General features: G+C 43.4%; 1 protein-coding gene across 4 annotated transcripts in view; it reads left to right on the plus strand.

Moving 5' to 3' along the window:
- Window positions 1–21,290, plus strand: part of SERINC5 (serine incorporator 5) — a 98,387-nt gene that overhangs the window by 65,684 nt on the left and 11,413 nt on the right. For all 4 annotated transcript variants that reach the window (XM_054715120.1, XM_008161983.3, XM_054715121.1 and 1 more), the window contains 6 exons: window positions 2,733–2,911; window positions 3,395–3,477; window positions 4,912–5,005; window positions 12,489–12,700; window positions 15,042–15,137; window positions 18,844–18,970. In XM_054715120.1, the coding sequence (XP_054571095.1) occupies window positions 2,733–2,911; window positions 3,395–3,477; window positions 4,912–5,005; window positions 12,489–12,700; window positions 15,042–15,137; window positions 18,844–18,970 (791 nt within the window). The remainder of the gene's footprint in view (window positions 1–2,732; window positions 2,912–3,394; window positions 3,478–4,911; window positions 5,006–12,488; window positions 12,701–15,041; window positions 15,138–18,843; window positions 18,971–21,290) is intronic.

Consider the following 21,290-nt stretch of genomic DNA (forward strand, 5'->3'; position numbering starts at 1 on the left):
GCAGGCCCGCCCAGCCCCTTCACCCCATGGTGTGGAATCGGTGTGTGATGTATGTTTTCTTCTTCCAAAACTGGGATGGAGTTTGGAACAGCAAATATTTAATCAGAGCAAATTCCCCTTGCTAAGTCCTGCCAGCTTGTTCAACTCGAGGTTCTTTGCCTAAAAATTCTCACTACTTACTGAAAGCTAAATGACTGAGTCGCCCACAGAGCATAAAGCAGGCCTTAGTGTTTGGAGCAGGGGGTTGTTTACCTACTTTTATTTTGGATGAAATATGCCATGCCACATACTCACCCTTTGATGAGCCTAAGGGCCCCTGGGAATCCACACGGGAGGGCATTTGTGGGGGATGATTGGATAGGAGCTCATGCCTCCTGGCATTAGCATGCTTCTTAAAATGGATTTTAGAAGAAGGAGAGAAGTTGGTTTGAGGCAGGAGGTGGAGAAGAGCCGGAGGTGAAAGATGGGCTGGTGTAGATGAAAGTGTTGCAGGTGGCTGAGGTGTGTGAGAAATTAGCTTTGCTGAGAGAGTGGAAGAGAGAAGGGAGGGAAGGAAAGATTTCAATATTACACAGCAATAAATCTTGTACAAATAAAACAATTAGTCATTGTTTATCTGAAATTTAAATTTAACTGGACATTCTGGCAACCCTACATGTGTGCTGCTTTGTTTGATAGCCTGGTCAAAAACACAGCAGTGTCTTTTTATGCATTTACATCTTGCCCTGATCTAAAAAAAAATTGCTGACTACAAAACGTTTGACATTTCTTTATGAAATCTTTCATGCATTTTTGCCTGAGGCAGTGGTTTTGAAAAATATGTTTTGTTTAGGAAAAACGTGTTTGAGATTGAGGGATAGTCATGGCTGCAGGCCTTTTCTGAGGTGAGGGAATCCACAGTCAGGAAGATGAACTCCAATTAAGTTTAGTCGTCCTTTTGTTTATGGAAATCTTAATAGCCTCAGTTATTAGTGTTTCTTTAAGGTCTTTTCTGGGGAATAAACTAAATTACCATGCTTCAATTTTATCTCCAGCTTGTGTCATTTTTTCCCTCTGTGTTATCTTTTGTCTTGTGAATTACAGCTATACTGTGTTTTCAACTTTTTTTTTTCTATTCTGAAGAGTGTTCAGCTTTGATGTTGATAAATAAGTTTTTAAATCACTGACTAAATCCTTAATGTTCTCTGTTCATAGAAATGTACTTCTTGTTCTCATTATATAAGATTTCAGTTCTGATAATATGAATAGGTCTTACTTTGAAACCTTCTAATGGGGCTAGTATAAACCATTGCCAACATTCATCAGAAGATGAATATGCATAAATAGCTCCAGTGGATCAAGAAAAAACTTAACAGCCAATTCACAAAGAAAAATACAGATGGCCATAAATTTATGAAAAGAAGTGAAGCTTACTAGTAATGAGGAAAATGGACATTGAGACAGGATAGTGTTTTTTACCTTTATTTTATTTTATTTATTTTAAAATATATTTTTATTGATTTCAGAGAGCAAGGGAGAGGGATAGAGATACAGAAACATCAATGATGAGAGAGAATCATTGATCGGCCACCCCCTGCATGCCACGCCCCCTACTGGGGACCAAACCCGCAACCCGAGCATGTGCCCCTGACCAGAATCGAACCCAGGACCCTTCAGTCTGTAGGCTGATGCTCTGTCCACTGAGCCAAACCAGCCAGGGCTGTTTTTTACCTTTAAATTGGGTGTTCAGGTTGGGAACCTGAGCAGGCTCAGATAGTTCTGGTGGGATATAAACTGGTGCAGCCTTTGAAAGTGTGATTTGACTTTATCTCTTCAAATTTTAAAATGTAGATACTACTTGACTCACTGATTCCATTTGGGGATCTGGAGTCTATTCTACATAAATAATGGCACATGTGCCATGAGGCATGCACAGCAGTGTTATTGAATCAGTGTTTGTAATAGCAAAACAAGAAGCCTTCCCAACACGATCAGCGTGGGAATGCTTATCAGTTTTAACCTAGCCTTATTCTAAAAGATTATATGGTGGTTAAAAAGGTGCGCTTGTATGTATTAATAGGGAAAGACCTCAACAGCTTATTGTTAGTTAGGAAAAAAATGTTACAGAATAATATATATACTCTTAATAAAGCTGTGTGTGTGTGTGTGTGTGTGTGTGTGTGTGTGTGTGTGTGTGAAGAGAGAGAGAGAGAGAGAGAGAGAGAGAGAGAGAGAAAGAGGAAGAGAGAGAGAGATGTATATGGCACTATACAGTGTATGTATGTGTGTGCTGTGTATAAGTATGGGGTGTATATACATACATATGTACACACACATTTATGTATGTAAACTAATATAAATATTCACCAAATTGTTAACTCTCCCGAGGAAAGGACATTAACTCTCCCGAGGAAAGGACATTTTGGGGTGGGAATGAAAGAAGTCTCTCACTTTTTATGCTATATATTTATGTATTTCAAAAAATATATATCCATGTATTACAAGTGTGATTTTTAAAAATTCTGATGCTGGATTTCCACATTCATTTGGGGTAAGTACAGGCTGAGTGGTATATCATGAGCATTGAATCTTTAAAAAAGACTCAGAGGAAACTAAGAAAAAGCCTCTGGAAGAGGGCTTTCTTCCCAGTGTTTGTGCATTCCACATTGGACTTGGACGTGTAGCTGAAGGAGCACTTCACAACAGCCCCTTTGCCCAGTTCTAACCGATGATGCTTTTCTCTTTTTCCTCAGATTCCTTTCTACGAAGACATTTGTAAAGGCATTAAAGCTGGTGACACCTGTGAGAAGCTGGTGGGGTATTCTGCGGTGTACAGAGTCTGCTTCGGAATGGCCTGTTTCTTCTTTATCTTCTGCCTCCTGACCTTAAATATCAACAACAGCAAAAGCTGCAGAGCCTACATTCACAACGGGCAAGTCTCCAGAATTCGCTTCCCTGGTCTTCTATTCGGAACGTAATCTAGGACCACTTGTACTCCTCGGGCCTCTGACTGCTCTCCCTCCTGCTTAAATCGCTGACCCCGGTTTTAGGGAAGGCGGGACCTAATACTTGTCACCGCACAGTGGCCTAAGCGCTAGAATCCCGTTTGTAGCACTGGTACCATAGTGAGAAAGGCAGTGAAGACAAGAGTTAACTTCTTGTACCAAGACCTTTCCCCGGGTCACTTCCACGCCAGCAACAAAATGGTGCTTTGCACAATCAGAGGCCCCGCGGAGTCTGTCTAATGTTGGGAAAAGGCAGTCTCCAGTCACTTAATTACTTCCCCTCGATTTGGAGAGAACAGTGCCAATGGCAGAGCCATGGCGGGACATGCTTACCTTCTAAGAGGTCCTTTGTCCTCCATTGAATATCATTTAAATACATTTCCTCTTTTTTTTTTTCTCTTTCTTTCCAGCTTTTGGTTCTTCAAGCTCCTGATCCTGGGGGCCATGTGCTCAGGCGCTTTCTTCATTCCGGACCAGGAGACCTTCCTGAACGGTACAGATGCGTTTCTGTTCATTTCGTTTTTGCCCGTTTTGTAAAATTGTCAAAAGCACAGTCCAGGATGCCTTTGATATTTTGAGTTACTGACTTTCTTGTGGCTTAAAAAAAAAAAAAAAATCCTGACCTGCCCACACTTTATCCACTCTCCCCACTCCCTATCCCCCTCCGTTCCCCTCCTCCTTGTCCCTTCCCACTCCCTCCCTTCCTGGCAGGCTGTGGGAGGACCTGTCGTTACTCAGCAGGCTGAAGAATTAAATGGTAATTGTAAGGTTATTGGCATGAAGGGAAAATGAAGCACTTAACATTTGTGTGAAGGGCAGTTAGTAAGTCAGCCTGACCCTGCCAGCCTTGCTTGACCTTGTTCTTTCTGAGTGTGGCTCGGAAAAGCCAGGGCTCCGAACACAGGCTCCTTAGCGCTTTAAACCTGCCGCAGCCAAAATGGGAGGAGAGAGGCATCGCCAGTCCCTTTCTAAACTTACCTTACGTGAAGCTGCATAGCACTGGATTGTGTTCCTTATCGATGGAACACACCAAAAGCAATCTAATACGAAGCCTTTCATCATAGCCCTTCTGCATATGAGTTAGGGAGGAAACGGGTCTGAATTTCAGTGGTTCGAGCACTGTTCAACCCACATGAATTCACTTTCCTAACTAAGATGGTGAAAGTATTCCCATTGTGTCAGGCCATGAGGAACAGCTACAGACCCTCAAAGAGTCACGTAAGAAGAAGGTCCAGCTTTTTCAAGATCACACTAATTTTATGTTCTCCTTAAGGAAGTCTTGTCTTTACCTAAAATGCTTGTTAGCTGGTTTTCTCTTCCCCACAGACGTCCTTTTATGTGTTAGAATAATATCTTTAGAACGGGAAGAGACCTAGCATCCTCTAGTCCAGCTCAGTCATTTGTACAGACAGGCTGTAACCCAGGGATGTGACATGGCTCATCCAGTGTTAGGGCTTCTTTGTGACAGAGCCCGAAGTAGGATCTGAGTCCTTGGTCCCCACGTCTGAGCCTCATTTCCTTACTAGACACTGGTGCCTCCCTATCCAGTAAAATTAGAACCCTTGGTTTTTCTGGCAATGTGTGTTTTTACTTTCAAGTCGTGGGCCGTGTTGACTTTATGAATTGCTACGTCTGTTAGAATATCTGGCAGTTGTAGCATGGAGGTTAAGCTTGGATGCACCAGAGCCAGACTGTCTGTGTTCACATCCGGTGACACCCATTACTGGCTAAGGGACCTTGTCAACTTAGGTAGACTCTCAGTTTTTCTCATCTGTAAAGTGGCCTAATAATACTACGCTTGTGTGGGAATTACATGTGTTGCAGGTACAGTGAGCATGTGGTAAAAATGGACTGTAGTCATTACCCTCTTTTGAGCGAACACTTGGAACAGTCGTGTCACCTCCTTTTGGGTGGCCTTCTCTTGCAGCCTGGCGCTATGTGGGAGCCATCGGAGCCTTCCTCTTTATAGGCATCCAGCTCATCCTGCTCGTGGAGTTTGCACACAAATGGAACAAGAACTGGTACGTGCCTTTATGGAAAGCTTCCAAGTAAACGCACTCATTGACTCAGACTCTGCCCACAGTACAGCGCTGACAAAGGCTCTCTCTGAGTTTCCTGGCAGGGATCCGAGCCTGCCTACCACAGCGACAGTTTTTGCCGGCATTCTCCCTTCGCTCTTGCTCTTTGGGTTTGTTCATTTACTTCTCCCCCATACGACTTGTCGATTCTTTCTGCCTTTCCTCCTCCTACTTCATTTCTTTTCACCTTTTGGCTCTTTTTCCCTGTCCTCTCTCATTTGGGCTCTAAGTCAACCAACAGTGTGACTTGGCCCCACTCAGCCCCACTGGTGGCACCTTCTGGCCCCAGTTCTGTGGTTGTGTTGAAAACTTGGGCAGGCTTCATCTTGGGCTTCCAACCTTAGGAGAGAGAGAAAAAATAATACTTTGGAGCTAGAGGTTCCCTTTCTGCAAAGATGTGATGGAATAGTTCTCTCCTTTAAAAAAGTTTTTGTTTGTTCACTACTGCGTAAGAGTAGAAGGACACCTTTGTTAGGAAGATGTGTTTTGCTACCTTAGAAAGCCATCCTGCATTTGAAAAACACAGACTCTTTCTATGTGCCTTGAAAGTGGAATTCACATCCCAGGATAAGTGGGAAATGCCAGACTATTAATAACTGGTTTTTATTCTTGCTGAGCTACGTTGAGGAAATGGCGGCCAGACAAGGGTCCAGCCCCCTGAGTACTAAGGGCAAGTTGACTCTTTGTGACTCTGGACAAAGCCCTTAGACTCTCTGTCTTACTTTACTTACAAAATATGAATGATAATGACTGCCTTTTGTACCCAGTAAGGCTTTTGTTATTTTGTTGATTTTGTAGGCATCAGATTACTTTATACTTTTCTTTTCTTTTGGTGGGGGGAGGTATTAGAAAGTTTTATATGAATGTGAATTTTATTTTGGACAAAACAAAATATACTGTCTAAATTCTCTCAAAATACTTTTCATTCTGATTATAGTTCTCAGGTTGGAAGTATTCATTGCTGTTTTATTTTGCTATTTTTTAAAGATCAAATCATGAGATTCATGAGTGAAAAGATAGCATTTATCATTTTATTATTATTATTTTTAAAGCATGGCTACTTTTTAAGATTTTTATTTACTGATTTTAGAGACAGAAAGAAAAGAACATTAACTTGTTGTTCCACTTATTTATGCATTCATTGGTTGATTCTTTTTTTAAAATATATATATATTTTATTGATTTTTTACAGAGAGGAAGGGAGAGGGATAGAGAGTTAGAAACATCGATGAGAGAGAAAACATCGATCAGCTGCCTCCTGCATACCTCCTACTGGGGATGTGTCCACAACCAAGGTACATGCCCTTGATCGGAATCGAACCTGGGACCTTTCAGTCTGCAGGCTGACACTCTATCACTGAGCCAAACTGGTTAGGGCTCATTGGTTGATTCTTATATGTTCCCTGACCGGGGATCAAACCCACAACCTTGGCATATCAGGATAACATTCTAACCAACTGAGCTGCCTGGCCAGGGCAATCATTTTATTATTTGGGAAATACTGGAGTATGTATCCAAATGCTTATGGCCAGTTTCTAAAATGTTGACAGCACATCGAATAGCCATACAAGTAGTAATACAGATATGTTTTGGTATTTTTCAAGTCTTGATCTCTAAGATAAGAAAAATTTCTAGTTCTGAGAAGTGCTCATATGTAAGTTTGTGCATGCTTTCCTGCTTTTTATAAAAAAAACTAGAGGCCCGGTGCACGAAATTCGTGCACGGAGGGGGGGTTGTCCCTCAGCCCAGCCTGTACCCTATCCAATCTGGGACCCCTGGAGGGATGTCCGACTGCCCGTTTAGGCCCAACGGGGGTCGGGCCTAAACGGGCAGTCAGACATCCCTCTCACAATCCAGGACTGCTGGCTCCCAACTGCTTGCCTGCCTGCCTTCCTGATTGCCCCTAACCGCTTCTGCCTGCCAGCTTGATCACCCCCTAACCACTCTGCTGCCAGCCTGTTTGCCCCCAACTTCCCTTCTCTGCCAGCCTGGTCACCCCTAACTGCCCTCTCCTGCAGGGTTGATCACCTCCAACTGCCCTCCCTTGCAGGCCTGGTCCCTCTCAACTGCCCTCCCTTGCAGGCAGGGTGCCTCCCAACTGCCCTCCCCTGCTGGCCATCTTGTGGTGGCCATCTTGTGTCCACATGGGGGCAGGATCTTTGACCACATGGGGGCAGCTATATTGTGTGTTGCAGTGATGAGCAATCTGCATATTACTCTTTTATTAGATAGGATAGAGGCCTGGTACTGGGGTGGAGGCCAGCTGGTTTGCCCTGAAGGGTGTCCCTGATCAGGGTGGGGTTCCCTTGTGGCGTGGGGTGGCCTGAGCGAGGGGCCTGTGGTGGTTTGCAGGTTGGCCACGCCCCCTGGCAACCCAAGCGGAGGCCCTGGTATCTGGAATTTATTTTCCTTCTACAATTGAAACTTTGTAGCCTGGAGCAGAGCCAAGCCTGTGGCTCCCTCCGAGGCCCACAGCCATTTGTGTTGGGGTTATAATTGAAACTTTGTAGCCTTAAGCGGGTGGGCCCGGCCAGGGTGTGCGGAAAGCTTTGCTTCCCCTGTTGCCAGGGGCAACCCTGGCCTGCTCTCTCAAGCTCCATTCTGCTGCCATTTCTGTTTGAATTTGTTTACCTTCTATAATTGAAACTTTGTAGCTTGAGTGGAGACTTAGGCCTGGCAAGGGCAGGCAGAAAGCTTGGCTTCCTCTGTTACCTAGGAAACCTGACTCTCTGTGGCTGTAGCCATCTTGGTTGGTTTAATTTGCATACTCACTCTGATTGGATGGTGGGTGTGACTTGTGGGCGTGGCTTGTTGTGTCGGAGGTATGGTCAATTTGCATATTTGTCTGTTATTAGGTAGGCTATTTTTCATTGATCTCAGAGAGGAAGGGAGAGAGAGAGATAGAAACATCAAAGATGAGAATCACTGATAGGCTGCCTCCTGCATGTCCCCCACTGGAGATCGAGCCCGCAACCCGGCCATGTGCCCTTAACTGGAATCGAACCCAGGACCCTTCAGTTCGCAGGCCAACGCTCTAGCCACTGAGCCAAACAAGCTAGGGCATGCTGTCCTGCTTTTTAAGTCATCCCTGAAACCTAGTAGTTTATGTTTGAGGTCTCTACTCCATCTTATTTTGAGGCAGCAAAGTTTTCCTAAAGATAAGTCAAATGGGTGACTATTGTTTTATGTGACCCTAATTTTCTCAATTGTGACAATAAATTGGAAATGCATTGTAATTGATTACACATCACTCTTTCCATGATAAGTCTTACTGTACTTTCACTCTTCATTTCTTATTAGAATGTGTCATTCAAAATTTCTCCTAAAATTTTCCCAAATATTCTTCAAATAGGGAACTTCCTGATAAAATATTAACATCTTTGATACTGAGTACCTGATTTGCCCACTAAATACCATGTTCTCTTGAGAATTCTTGTGCTTCTTCACTCTGATTTTAATGTTTTGATTGATGCTGAAGCCATTTTCTGGGACTGGTTATTGATGCCAACTTTTAACAGGCTTTTTGGAAGAGCTTTGTTGCTTTAAAAACTTTCCAGAAACCACTCAATAAGAATGGCTTAAAAGCTTTGCAACAATGATGTTGCTGTTGTCCCGGCTTTGAGGCCAATATCCCAACAAAACCCCTTTGTCAACATATTTATAGTTGGTTGGATGGTTTGCCTAAAATTAGGATTAAGCTGGGAAGCTCACTAATATTTTTATGTAAATTCACTTACATAAAAATAGAGTTTTTCTAGAGTTTTTGCTGTGTTTTTAAACAGTCTCTTGCTTACAAGGTTAGTCTAGAAAATAGACTACTCATATCACTCTTCATGGAACAATTCAAGGACTTTCCCCTTCTTTTTCTTTTTGTAAAGATGTTGAGAAGGAGAAGGCCGCGCTGGCGGTGGGAGAGGAAGGTTATGGCCTGGAAACCAGGGGAGTGCGGACGGTAAAGCCCCTCCCTCCCTGGCTTGCTGTTTCCCTGTAGGCAGGTCTCTTGGCCTCTATGACCTTAGTTTTCACACTTGTAAAATGATGTGTTTGGACTAGATGTTTAGTGTGTTTTTGTTCTTTTGTTAAAAGACAAACTGAGGCATATTAAAAACGTTTTAGAGTTTATTTGAGCAGAAAATTGATTTGAATTGGCTAACATCCAAGCTAGCGGATAAAAAGGAGCTCCAAGGAGCTGTACAGAATGAGACCATTATAAGCAGAAGGGAGCAGGAACAGGAAGTTCTACAAGGGAAAGTGGGCTGGTTACTGCAGGGCTACTCTCCTTGGGGGGATGGCAGGGCTCTCTCAGGCAGATTCCCTAATAGTGCGAATCAGGTGCTTCCTGATGGACCGGTTTAAGATTCTTATTTCCGGGCAAGCCAAACTGCAGTTAAGCTGTCTTGGTTTGGTGTCTTAGCATAAAGCAGTTCATTTGGGGCCTGTTGTCTTGTTTTTAATAATTCCCAGCTGAAATTTTGTGGATAGAAGGGCCAATTCTGTATCAAAACCGAAATAAAAAGTAGATGGTATATTCAGGTATTTCTAACAAAGACCCATTTTCTATAGTTTTAATTTTTGTTGTTTAGTTTACTGACCCAACCCTGACCCCAAGCCTGAGCCCAGTTAACTCTCCCACCTGGTACCTGCTTGCGGCTGTGACCGTGCACTCTGCTCTGCTGCCTGGTCCTGTTCTAATCTCAAGTGCTTCTCATTTAGCATTTATTCACAATGGACTATGACTTGTGGCAGCATCAACACGGTAAAGATAAGTCACTGCACTCATTAGAGGTGTTTGTGAAAACAAGATGTCATCAGGGGGACCCGCTGAATCTGGAGCCGCATCACCCTGCTAACATTGCTGCAGTTATTTGTAGCATCGACAGTCCTTGCACCAAGAGCCTGCTCTTTGCCAGCCCCTCCACGGTGGAACAGCAATGAACAGCAATGAGCGTCTATAAGCACTCCCTTTTCTTTGTTCTGAACAATTTCCCTAGCTTGTTAAACCACCACTAATGTCTCCCATCCCTTTATTAATAGTTGTAAACTAGAAAGCACATGTACATGTCCTGCTCTGTGGAGCTTAACATTCCTCTGGGGTGGGGGGGGGGGGAGAGATAATCAACTTGATTAATCAAGCAAATAAGTAATAGGTTCAATGGTGAAAAGTGCTCTGCAGAAAAAGAAAGCCGGGGTGGGAGCTGGGGAGAGCGGGGCAGGGGAAGGCTTCCTGATGAGGTGTGAGGGCGATGAAGGAAGCGGGGAGAGCCTGAGGCAGGGCTGCTGGGCCCTTGCGGTGCTTGTTAAGGAGTGTCCACTGTGGCTGGACTCCAGTGGTGAGGGAAGGGTGTAAGAGATGAAGTCACAGTTGGCACTAGGCCAGATCATGTAGGGCTTCTGGGGCCACTGTGGGAAATAGAAGGGGACTGGCCCTGGCCGGGTGGCTCAGTTGGTTGTAGTGTTATCCTGTACACTGAAAGGCGGTGGCTTCCATCCCCAGTCAGGGAGCATACAGGAGGCAACTGATTGATGTGTCTCTCTCACGTCAATGTTTCTCTCTAAAATCAATAAAAACATATCCTCCAGTGAGGATAAAAAATAAAATAGAAGGGCACTGGAGGGACATAATCTAATGTAATCTAAAGATTAGAGGAGTTGGGAGGTGCAAGTAAGGAGGCCAGTGGGAGATAATCCAGGTGAGAGCTGAGGTAGCTGGGAGCCCGATGTTAGCAGCAGTCAGCGTCTGACATTCTGAGGTTGAAACCAGTAGAATTTGCTGCCGGTGGTGGCATGGCAGAGGGGAGCGAGAGCAGCAGGGAAAGACAGAGCCACTGCAGTTCCTTTCTTTAACGCCTCCCATCACCCCTCCCTGTCCCCCCTGCCCCCCCACCCCCACCCCCACACACACACAAGGGATAGAATGGAATTGCCATTTTCTGAGGTTGGCAAGAACAAATAAGAGCAGGTTTAGGGGTGGAGGTCTGAACATTGGGAAGTTACTCTGGACCTGTTAAGTTGGACATGCTGATTAGATTTCCAAGCGAGGACGCAGGACCGTTGGATATTATGAGACTGGAGTTAAGAGGAGAGGTTGGGGTTGAAGATTAAACTGGAAATATAAGCATAAATTAACTGTAAGGAAGTTCTTCATATATTAATAATATAACCCAAAAGGCTAGTGAAGAAACACTTGGGCCCCACCCACACGCTGGTCAGCAGTGCTGACCTTTTTCTACATAATTCATTCTCTCCGTGTGTCATTCATTACTATTTGGCTCTTAGATTTTTCTTCCTCCCCCCCCCCCCCCCATTCTTGAGTCTCGTTTTTCTCTTCCTTTCCTTTGCGTGCCTTTTATGTTAGAACACTTTTGTGGTCATTGGAGTGCCTGGCTCCGTTTCAGGAATATAATGGTCATTGTCATTTTGGCCTTTCCCTCCCTATTTTCTTTGTCTCTGGCTGCGGTAAGTTTTTCATCATTAAAATATTTTAGCTGGGTTGCTTGATCACTTTCCAGTTTTGCAAAACCAGTAAGCAAGTTGCTTTCTCTGAAGGTTTGTGAGAATGTGGTTACAAAGGGCAGTGTGATCAGAAGGCAGCTGACAGTGATTCAAGCCATTCTTCCCGTTGCTCCGTCCTCTCCATTGAGCGTCTATAAGCACTCCCTTTTCTTTGTTCTGAACAATTTCCCTAGCTTGTTAAACCACCACTAATGTCTCCCATCCCTTTATTAATAGTTGTAAACTAGAAAGCATATTAATCTCCTCTTTTAGATTCTTCACTGTACATCCCCTTAAAATGCTTACTCTCCCCCTGGCTCATTTTATTCTCCCCTTTGGTTTAGTGTCATTTTTCCCCTTAATCACACTTGGCATTGCTTTGGAGAAGCAGAACTATTACAGAGTCTGCCTTTCAGAGCGCGGTAACAGAGCTGAGGTCTGTCTCTGAGAGACGTTAATTCGCTCCTCTCCCTGAAGACTAGATGGGCTTCAGCAGGAGCTGCTGGCAGTGCTGGAGTGAGCACCATGGCACCTCCAGTCTCTGGGTTTATAGGGGCGACGGGAAGTGAGCTCCAGCAAAGAGCCACTTTGTAATAATACCGCCAAAACCTGTCCCAGGGCAATTCACATTCGGAAAGCCTGTGGGTAGTCATTATATAATGATGAATACATTTGAGTCAAAAACAGAATTCTTTCAGTATTTAGAACACATCCTAAGCTTGAACCACGAAGTTTTTGCATATTTACCTGTACCTTCTCGCTTTGCTGTGGCATAACCATTGGCAGAATGATAGGTCTCCTGGACAACTCGGTTCTGATGGGCTTGGGCTGGACAGCATCGGTGAATGGTACTAGTAAAAAATGTCAGGTCAGTAGTGGCCTTTACTGACTTGTCTTCTCTCCCGTCCCGCTCACCCACTTCCTGGACAAATAGGACCGCAGGCACAGCTCACAACAAGCTGTGGTACGCCTCCCTGGCCCTGGTGACCCTCATCATGTACTCCATCGCCGCTGGAGGCTTGATTTTGATGGCAGTGTTTTATACACAGAAAGATGGTTGCATGGAAAACAAAATTCTCCTGGGAGTGAACGGAGGCCTGTGTGTGCTGATTTCACTGGTCGCCATCTCGCCCTGTGTCCAAAATCGTAAGCACAATTTTTTTCCATTCTTCCTTATTTATAGTATAAGTGTCTTTTAGCAAACCCAATAATAACAATAATTTAGAAAACATCATCCCTTAACTTACCGCGCATGGATCAGCAATAGGAAAGGTGGGACTCCGGTCTCCTCTTCATGGCCCACACTTGGCTGAATGTGACCGTCAAGTATCGCTCATGTCAAGAAAGATCTAAACATAATGAATCCAATAAAACAGGAGAGAGATTTTACCATTGTTAAATAATGTACCACAAGGAGCTTTTAAATGGAAATGCCCTTATTGTATATTGAGCTCTTCACTATGTTCTCTGTGTAAAAGTTGAATGAGAAGGCTCCGGAAGGAGCTGTTTGTGGGCCCATCTTTCTCTAAGGCCAGGCACCAGGGACAGTGCGGTTAGGAAGCAGGAAATCCGATCTCCGCTTAGCTAGCAGCTGGCCCCATGAGCTGTCTTCATCAGACTCAAGTCCTTTCTCAGCAAAGCCAACAGAAACCTGTGAGCCTGACCGTGCTCGTGGTTGTTTCAAAGCCAACAGGAAGAGAGGTGGAATTTGAAAGTACTTTAGAAAGTATAAGCATCAATTGTCTTTTGTAAATGACTTCTGATATCTTTTTTAAAAAATATATATTTTTATTGATTTTCAGAGAGGAAGGGAGAGGAAGAGAGAGAGAGAAACATCAGTGATGAGAGAGAACCATTGATCGGCCACCTCTTGCACACCCCCCATCGGGGATCGAGCCCTCAACCCAGGCATGTGCTCTTGACAGAATCAAACCCGGGACCCTTCAGTCCGCAGGCCGATGCTCTATCCACTGAGCCAAACCAGTTAGGGCGACTTCTGATATCTTAAGCCAGTGTGCTGTCTTTGGTTATAGATAGAATTGTCCTTGGTTTCAAGTTTCCTGTAGGTGTCTTACTCTACAGGTGATAAACAAAAAAAATCACATGACATTTAGGTTTCTAGACAGGAAAAGGAAAAAATGGCCAATAAATTTATAGCCCCTTGAAACCTTTCTAAAATGGTGAGTTAAAAGGAGCTGGTGTTGAATAATATAAAAGCTTTTCTGTACTAAAAATTTCAAGTCCATTATTGAAATTGAGAGTATTATTCTTTTAAATCACTTTAATTGGTCAGTTAAGAATTTCCTAAAACTTTATTAGTATTCAGATTAAAATATCCTTTGGGTAAAATCCCACCTTTTGAAATAGTTATAATATTTTGAATATTTAGTTTAATGCCATTAATTGTTAAGGTAAATCTTATTCTTATGCTAAAAGGGTCTGTTTCTATACCTTTATTGGCCATTGTAATTTCATAAATATAATTCTAGAAACAAATTTAACCAGAGAGAAGAATGGGTAAAACTAAATGTTTTCATGCCAGCAGGTGGTTGAAAATTTCACCAAAAGAATATAAATCACTTGTACCACATCCTGGTTACTCTCAACGATATGAACTCTAAGTTTAATTTAAATGCTGTAACATTAAAGCCCTCCTCCCAGTGAATGCTGAGCCCCATAACCTTCCTCTTTAGCCTGGACCAGCTCTGGTATGCCAAAGGTTTTTTTTTTTAATCCATTGATGAATAAGAGCTTTTTTCTACTGTCATGGACTGTAAGTGTCTGCTGTCCTGTAGAATCAGGACTCCATGGCCTATGAAACCTATCATTTACTTGTCTAAGCCTTGTGAGCTCAGAAATAATGATGGTAAGTGTTCTTCTGAGATCTTGTGATATAAGAACTAATGTTGCCCTAGCTTGGTTGCTCAGTGGTTAAAGCATTAGCCTGCGGACTGAAGGGTCCCAGCCTCGATCCCCTGCCCCAGTCAGGGCATGTGTGGGAGGCAACCAATCGATGTGTCTCCCTCACATCAATATTTCTCTCTCTGCATCTCTTCCCCTCTCTTAAAAAAATAAAATAAAATAAAAATCAATGGAAAGAATATCCTTGGGTGAGGATTAACAACAAAAAAATAATTTTTTTTTAAAAAAAGGAACTTAATGTTATGAACCTCAGGGATACCAGGCAGTATTAAATACAGCTGTAGTTATAAAAATAAAGTGTTGGTAGAGAACTTGGCAGAGCTTGGCACCTCGAAAATAGCAGCTAGGCACAGTGTCTAACTCCCTCCCCCCAAAATCTTTTTAGTGTTACCTGACAAACACATTATGTACCTCTTCTTTCCTTTAAAGGCAGAGCCCAAGTCTGAGGAATCATTTTCACTTGGAGGGTGGAGAAACCCCCCCCCCTTTTTTTTTTTAAGCAGGTGCTCTATTATTGTTGAAGTTTAAAACACTGCCTAAAAATCTGTCTCTTGTCATTTTCCAGGGCAGCCACACTCCGGGTTACTGCAGTCGGGTCTCATAAGCTGCTATGTCACGTATCTCACTTTCTCAGCTCTGTCCAGCAAACCCGAAGAAGTGGGTAAGTTGGCCTTGTTAGGGAGCCTGTGTTTGTGGTACGAATATTTTCATTTGTGGAGGAAGCAGTGTGTCTCTGTGAGCTATTGTTTACATATCAGGGATGCAGTAAATCAAGAGGAGCCTGTGTTCCTTCAGGAGTGGTGTTGAGAGCCGAGTTGCAGATGCTGGGAGTTGAACCCGGGGTCTCATATATGCCAGGCACGAGCTCTTCCACTGAGCTACATCCCCTCGCTCGAAATAAATCACAATAGAGACATGATTAAGACTTTTTCAATAAACAAAGACCTTAAGGTGGGTTATGAAGATGAAAATTTCTTCTTTCTAGTCTTCCTGCTGTGTAGGAGAGACATGTACAAAGGCGGACTGTTGAGTTTGCTTTTAGGCCTAATCTGCATTTCTCTGCTCTGTTTTCAAGGGATGTTTTTATTTTTCTTTGTTTATTTTGTTGTTGTTTTTTTAGTTGGGTATTAATTTACTTTTCTTCAGGTAGTCATTTCTCTGACTGAAACAAATAGTGGAAAAAAACATGGAAGTGGGAAGCAAGAAACAGGAAGAGATTTGAGCCCAGCTACACCGTTTGCTGGTTGTGTGACCTTGAATTGCTCATCTTGAATAACACTTATTTATAGAGACAACAGGGCATGCATGAGCTTTATTGTTGGACTGCCTGGTAGTCTGGTGCTGCGACTTAAATAACTTGTACAAAGTTACTTACCATTCTCTGCCTAGACACCTTGCCTTTAAAATAAGAATTTTAATTTAACAAGACACTTAAATAAGATTACTATTTTATAAGGTGATTTTTAAGAATTCAGTTTTTCAAACATAGTAGGTACTATATAAGGATAAGCTATTATTGTAGTTGCAATGATTATTTGAGAACTATAAAAGTATTATATTATATTTATTATGTTATTATATTATATTATATTATATTATATTATATTATTATATTATATTATATTATACTAGAGGCCCGGTACACGAAATTTGTGCACTCGGGGCCCGGGGGGCGGGGGGGGAGCGGAATCCCCTCAGCTCAGATTACAAGAGGGTACAGGCCAGGCTGAGGGACCCCACTGGTGCACAATCAGAGCCAGGGAGGGACGCGGGAGGTTGGCCAGCTGGAGAGGGACCTCAGGAGCACTCCAGGGCGTGTCCGGCCCATCTCGCTCAGTCCCAATTGGCTGGACCCCAGCAGCAAGCTCACCTACCAGTCGTAGAGGAGCATCTGCCCCTGGTGGTCAGTGCACATCATAGTGACTGGTCAACCAGTCGACTGTCTGCCCCCTGGTGGTCAGTGCACGTCATAGTGAGTAGTTGAGTGGCCTTAGCATATAATTAGCATATTATGCTTTGATTGGTTTAATGGCTGACCGGATAACTGGACACTTAGTATATTAGGCTTTTATTATATAGGATTATATTATACTAGAGGCCCAGTGTATGAAAATTCATGCACTGGAGTGGGGGTCCCTCAGCCCGGCCTGCCCCCTCTCACAGTCCGGGAGCCCTCAGGAAGCGACCCAGCGATGACACCTCTGCTGCTGGCAGCTCAAGCCTCGGCCGGCCCTGGTTACCTGAGCCTCGGGCAGCTGGGCAGCCGCCATTTGAGGCTTGCCTGCGCCTCGGGCCAGCCCTGGGCGGCTAGGGGGCTGAGGGTACTGGGAGACTCCGGAGGCAGGCGGGCGGAGTGGCTGGGCCTGCCTGGGGCTGGGCCTGGCCTTGGCCTTGCCGCGCGCCTGCCGTCCCGGCGGGGCTAAGGGGACTGGGTGCCACTATTTTGTGGCTGTGGGCGCCGCCATCTTTGAGGGCATGGCAATCAGCACATCTCCTCCTTATTGGCTGTGGGCGCTGCCATCTTTGAGGGCGGGGCAGTCAGTTAGCATATTCCCTCATTATTGGCTGTGGGTGCCGCCATCTTTGGGGGCGGGGCAGTCAATTAGCATATTCTCTCCTTATTGGCTGTGGGCGCCGCCATATTTGTGATGGCATGAGGGTCAATTAGCATATTCCCTTTTTATTAGATAGGATTGTATTGTGTCACATCACATCACATCACATCGCATCGCATCACGGTTGGCGGCAGCCGGCCAGGTACTCCCTCCCTTCCCCCGGCTGGCCCCGCCCCCTGGTCGAACTCCCGGAAGAACTCCCAGTCAAGGGGGCAATTTGCATACTGCACTTTTATTATATAGGATTATATTATAAAGTGTTATTGTATAAGCCCCTGAGCCTTGCTAGTGAAAAACAACATTGAAGGTCTTTTTTAAAATTTTATTTAGGAAACAAAGGCAAAGATAATTTGAAGGGTTTAGCATATGCACATACTATGTATGTGTCTTGTTTTTATAGCTTTATAGTGTGAAGTGATATAATTGTAGGCCTTATATAAAGTATAGCCTACCCTGGATATAATTTTTTTTAACCAAGTTCTATTTTGACTAAGTTTATTTAAACCTAGTCTCTTCAGGACTTTATACCTATATATCAATCTCTGGTTTTAACTTATTGGGGTTTTAGTTAACATAGTTTTCTTTTAAATGGCAGGTATCACTTAAAAACAACAAAAAAGAACTTTTATTTTTAATTTTAGGTGGTACTACTTAAATAGCAAAGTTTATATTTGGTCAGTTTTTAAGAAAACATTTTTCATTGGCCTAAGAATAAAGATTCCTTTAACCACAGCATACACAGTTATGTTTACTGTTTCAAGTGTGAGTACTAGTAATAATTTCAGTCCAACTTCAAACACTTAGAATGTACATGTTTGTAAAATGGTTTCTGTCCCTTATTGAGACAGAGTTGGCAATCACCTAGATTGGGTGTTCAAAATTGAAGACTGTGTTAGACAAAAAATAAACTACCACTGATGGTAATACTACAGAAACCTTTGTTATGTAGCCTCTCAAAATATTTTAAAAATCCAGACAACCTCAGTAGGTTCCCAGGTTACAGCCTGAAAGAGGTCATAGCCATCCTGTTACTGGCAGTAAAATGACTTGTCAGCTGGGGAGGTTGTGGGCAGATAGCTGTTATCTGATACTAGGTTGGTAGTTGAGTGCCCTCATCACACCTCCAGAGAGAGTGATCAGTTATCTGTACATTATCTCTTCAGCAGCTGCCAAATAAACTGAAAAATGAATCTAAGTTGCCCTGGTGGGTGTTGTTCAGTGGTTAGAATGTCAGCCCAAGCACCAAAGGGTTGGGGGTTTAATTCCAGTCAAGGACACATACCTGGGTTGCAGGTTTGACCCATGGTCCTTGCGGGAGACAACTAATTGATGTGTCTCTCACATTGATGTTTCTTTCTTTCTCTCTTACCCGCTTTCTTCATTCCACTCTGTCTGAAAATCAATGGAAAAAAAGATCTTTGAGTGAGGATTAACAGCAACAACAAGAGTCTAAGTGTACTTTGTAATATTTGAATAGTGCTGAAAAAGAGCAAAGCTCTTACAAGGTCCTGACCTGAAGAACCCTTTAGCTTTGAGCTGGAATCGGCGGGTCCTGTTTGCAGGGTGTGAGGTGGGAGACGGGTGCTTTGAAATAGCCACAGTCTAGTCTGAGTCGAGTTGTACTATAGAGTAGAAGTTCCCAGTGATAAGCCTTTACTCTTTAAGCTACCTGAATTTTCCCCCAATGAGTGAGTCTGAGTTACAACAGGTTTTTCTGATTTAACTGTGGTTACTTTGTTTTTCCTTTGCAAGTTCTGGATGCACATGGGAAGAACATCACGATCTGTGTGCCTGGCTTTGGTCAGGACCTGTACAGAGACGAGAACTTGGTTACTGGACTGGGTACCACTCTCCTGTTTGCGTGCATCTTATATTCCTGGTAAGTTGTAGGATTACCTGAGCTCATCTTCACAGACTTTTAATGTGCAGAGAAGAATTTAAATAAGTTTTAGCAGCTGCGAGGCAGCAAAACAAATACCTTCTGAGGAAGGAGGAGAATAGAAATAATAGGTGTTTGGACTTCATTTGTCTTATATTTATAGGGGATAAATAAAATAAGTATGTGATACGTTGCAACCCTTTAAAAGACCATTGGATATTACTTGCTAAAGCATTATTGGACGGCAAGTGAACACAAAGTGAGGTATGCGCCAGGATGTTTGGGGAACTTGCTAATCCAAGGGAAATACCATTTGTTCTTTTGTCGATGCAAAATACAAAGCACTGCGTACACGGTCATTTTGTGCCTTGTCGAGGAACGACAGGAAGTACCCCCCTTTTCTTTTTATGCTAAAACCCACAATGCCGTTGAGGAGTCCAGAGCTCTCCAAAAGTAGGTGTGATACGTAAGCAGGCTGCATTTCACATGCTTATGGTGGGGTTTATTACACCTTTAAAATGTTTAAAAGATTGCTAGAGAGAGAACAGTAAGGGATAGAAATGGTTCATTTCTTATTCTGGATAGACGTTTCTCTGATAATTACGTTCCCCTTTGACAGTAACCTTTCCATGTTTAGGCTTTACTCCTGTGTTCTATTGGATGTGTTTCAGTATATAAACATTTCAACTTGTCCTGGGCACATTATAGTCTTCCTTTGGCTGAAATGAAATGATGCTGATGGTGATACCTTGTATAAATAAAACATCTTTCCGGGCAAGTTGGCATTTTCTCGTATGGCTTCTAACGCCCCCTAATGGTGGAAAGGGACCAAGTACTTGCTTGTGTTGCAGGTGGTTGTGACGTTGATGCTCACTCTGCCTTTGACAGGGTGACAGATTCTCCTCGTTGCACCAGGAGGGACCATGGTGTTAGTCCCCACAGACCCAGGGAAAAGCCCCAAGACTGAAACTCAGCCTCTGTAAACAGAGGGCAGAGAAAGAGGCTAGCCACTCCAGTCTGGTAATTAACAGAGTTTTTTGAGGAAAACTTACGTGCGAGGCATGCCGTGGGTGGTTGTAGGACCAGATAGATCCCTGTGTCTCCTGGCAGGTGCCAGAGAATTATGTAGGGTAAAGGGGGATGGTGCTACAACACTGCCAGGCACGGAAATTACTTTACGTGCTTGACCAGGTCAGGACAACAGCCTGTTCCAGGACCAGCACATAGCAGGAGTCAGGGGAGGCTGCTGAGTTACGAAGATGAACATTAATTATTATCAGGCATTCTCTAAGGGGGGGTTTGCAGAATGCAACCTCTGTTCTGGCCCAGGTCTAGCTTTCGGAACAGACAGTGGCTGTCACGGAACAGCCTCTCCTGGTGACCAGTTTCTGGCCTTTTGTTTTTAATGATGCCATGATTGTTCACTGAGTACTACTGTATAAACAGAAATAGATAGCATTCGGGCCCAAGTCAATGAATGTTTTCAGAAAAAAAACATAAAGGCACCCAAGTTTTGAATCCTGATTCTCAGCTCTTCCTTTTTTTGAGCTAGCCTTTTCTTCCTGAGTCTGTTATTCTTGGGCTTCTGGGGAAAATGGCAGCAACATGGCTAATTTCATTGGTCTCTCAAATTTTTTTTTCCTGAATTGGCATATTAAAAAATACTGGTAAGTCAAGTGAGGATAAAGTAGATTACTAAACTATAAATACAGAGTATTCCATTTTAAAAATAAAATATAGTTGTGTTTATGTATATAGGAAAAAATCAGGAAGTAAAGGAACCAAATTTGTAATAGTGGTGACTTTTTTTTTTTTTTAGTAATCCTCATCCAAAGATATATATTTTTTCCCAGTGCTTTTTCAGAGAGTGGAAGGGGCATGGGGGGGGGGGTGGGGAGAGGGAGAGGGAGAGAGAGAGAGAGAGAGAGAGAGAGAGAGAGAGCGCGCGCAAGCGGGCACTGGGGACAAACCTGCAACCCAGGTATGTGCCCTTGACCAGAATCGAATCCACAACCCTTCCTTGTGCGGGCTGACGTTCTACCACTGAACCACACTGGCCAGGGCTGTGATTTATTTTTATTCTTGTTCTTATCAGAAAAAAAACTGTAAAGAACTTTGAAAGATTAAAATTATATGTTTTTGTGGGTTGCTAGATACCTAAAAAAATGTTTGCCCCTTAGATAAGGCAGGGCTTGGATTTGCTTTAAACCTATCAATGGACAGATGGCAAAAATTCTACTTAGTGTGCTGATAGAATTGCCACAAATGGTGTCATTTTGCAGCATGGAATCTTTACCCTATCAGATTTTCACCGCCACCC

Source organism: Eptesicus fuscus, chromosome 4, assembly GCF_027574615.1.
Source record: "Eptesicus fuscus isolate TK198812 chromosome 4, DD_ASM_mEF_20220401, whole genome shotgun sequence".
In the NCBI taxonomy this organism is placed as follows: Eukaryota; Metazoa; Chordata; class Mammalia; order Chiroptera; family Vespertilionidae; genus Eptesicus; species Eptesicus fuscus.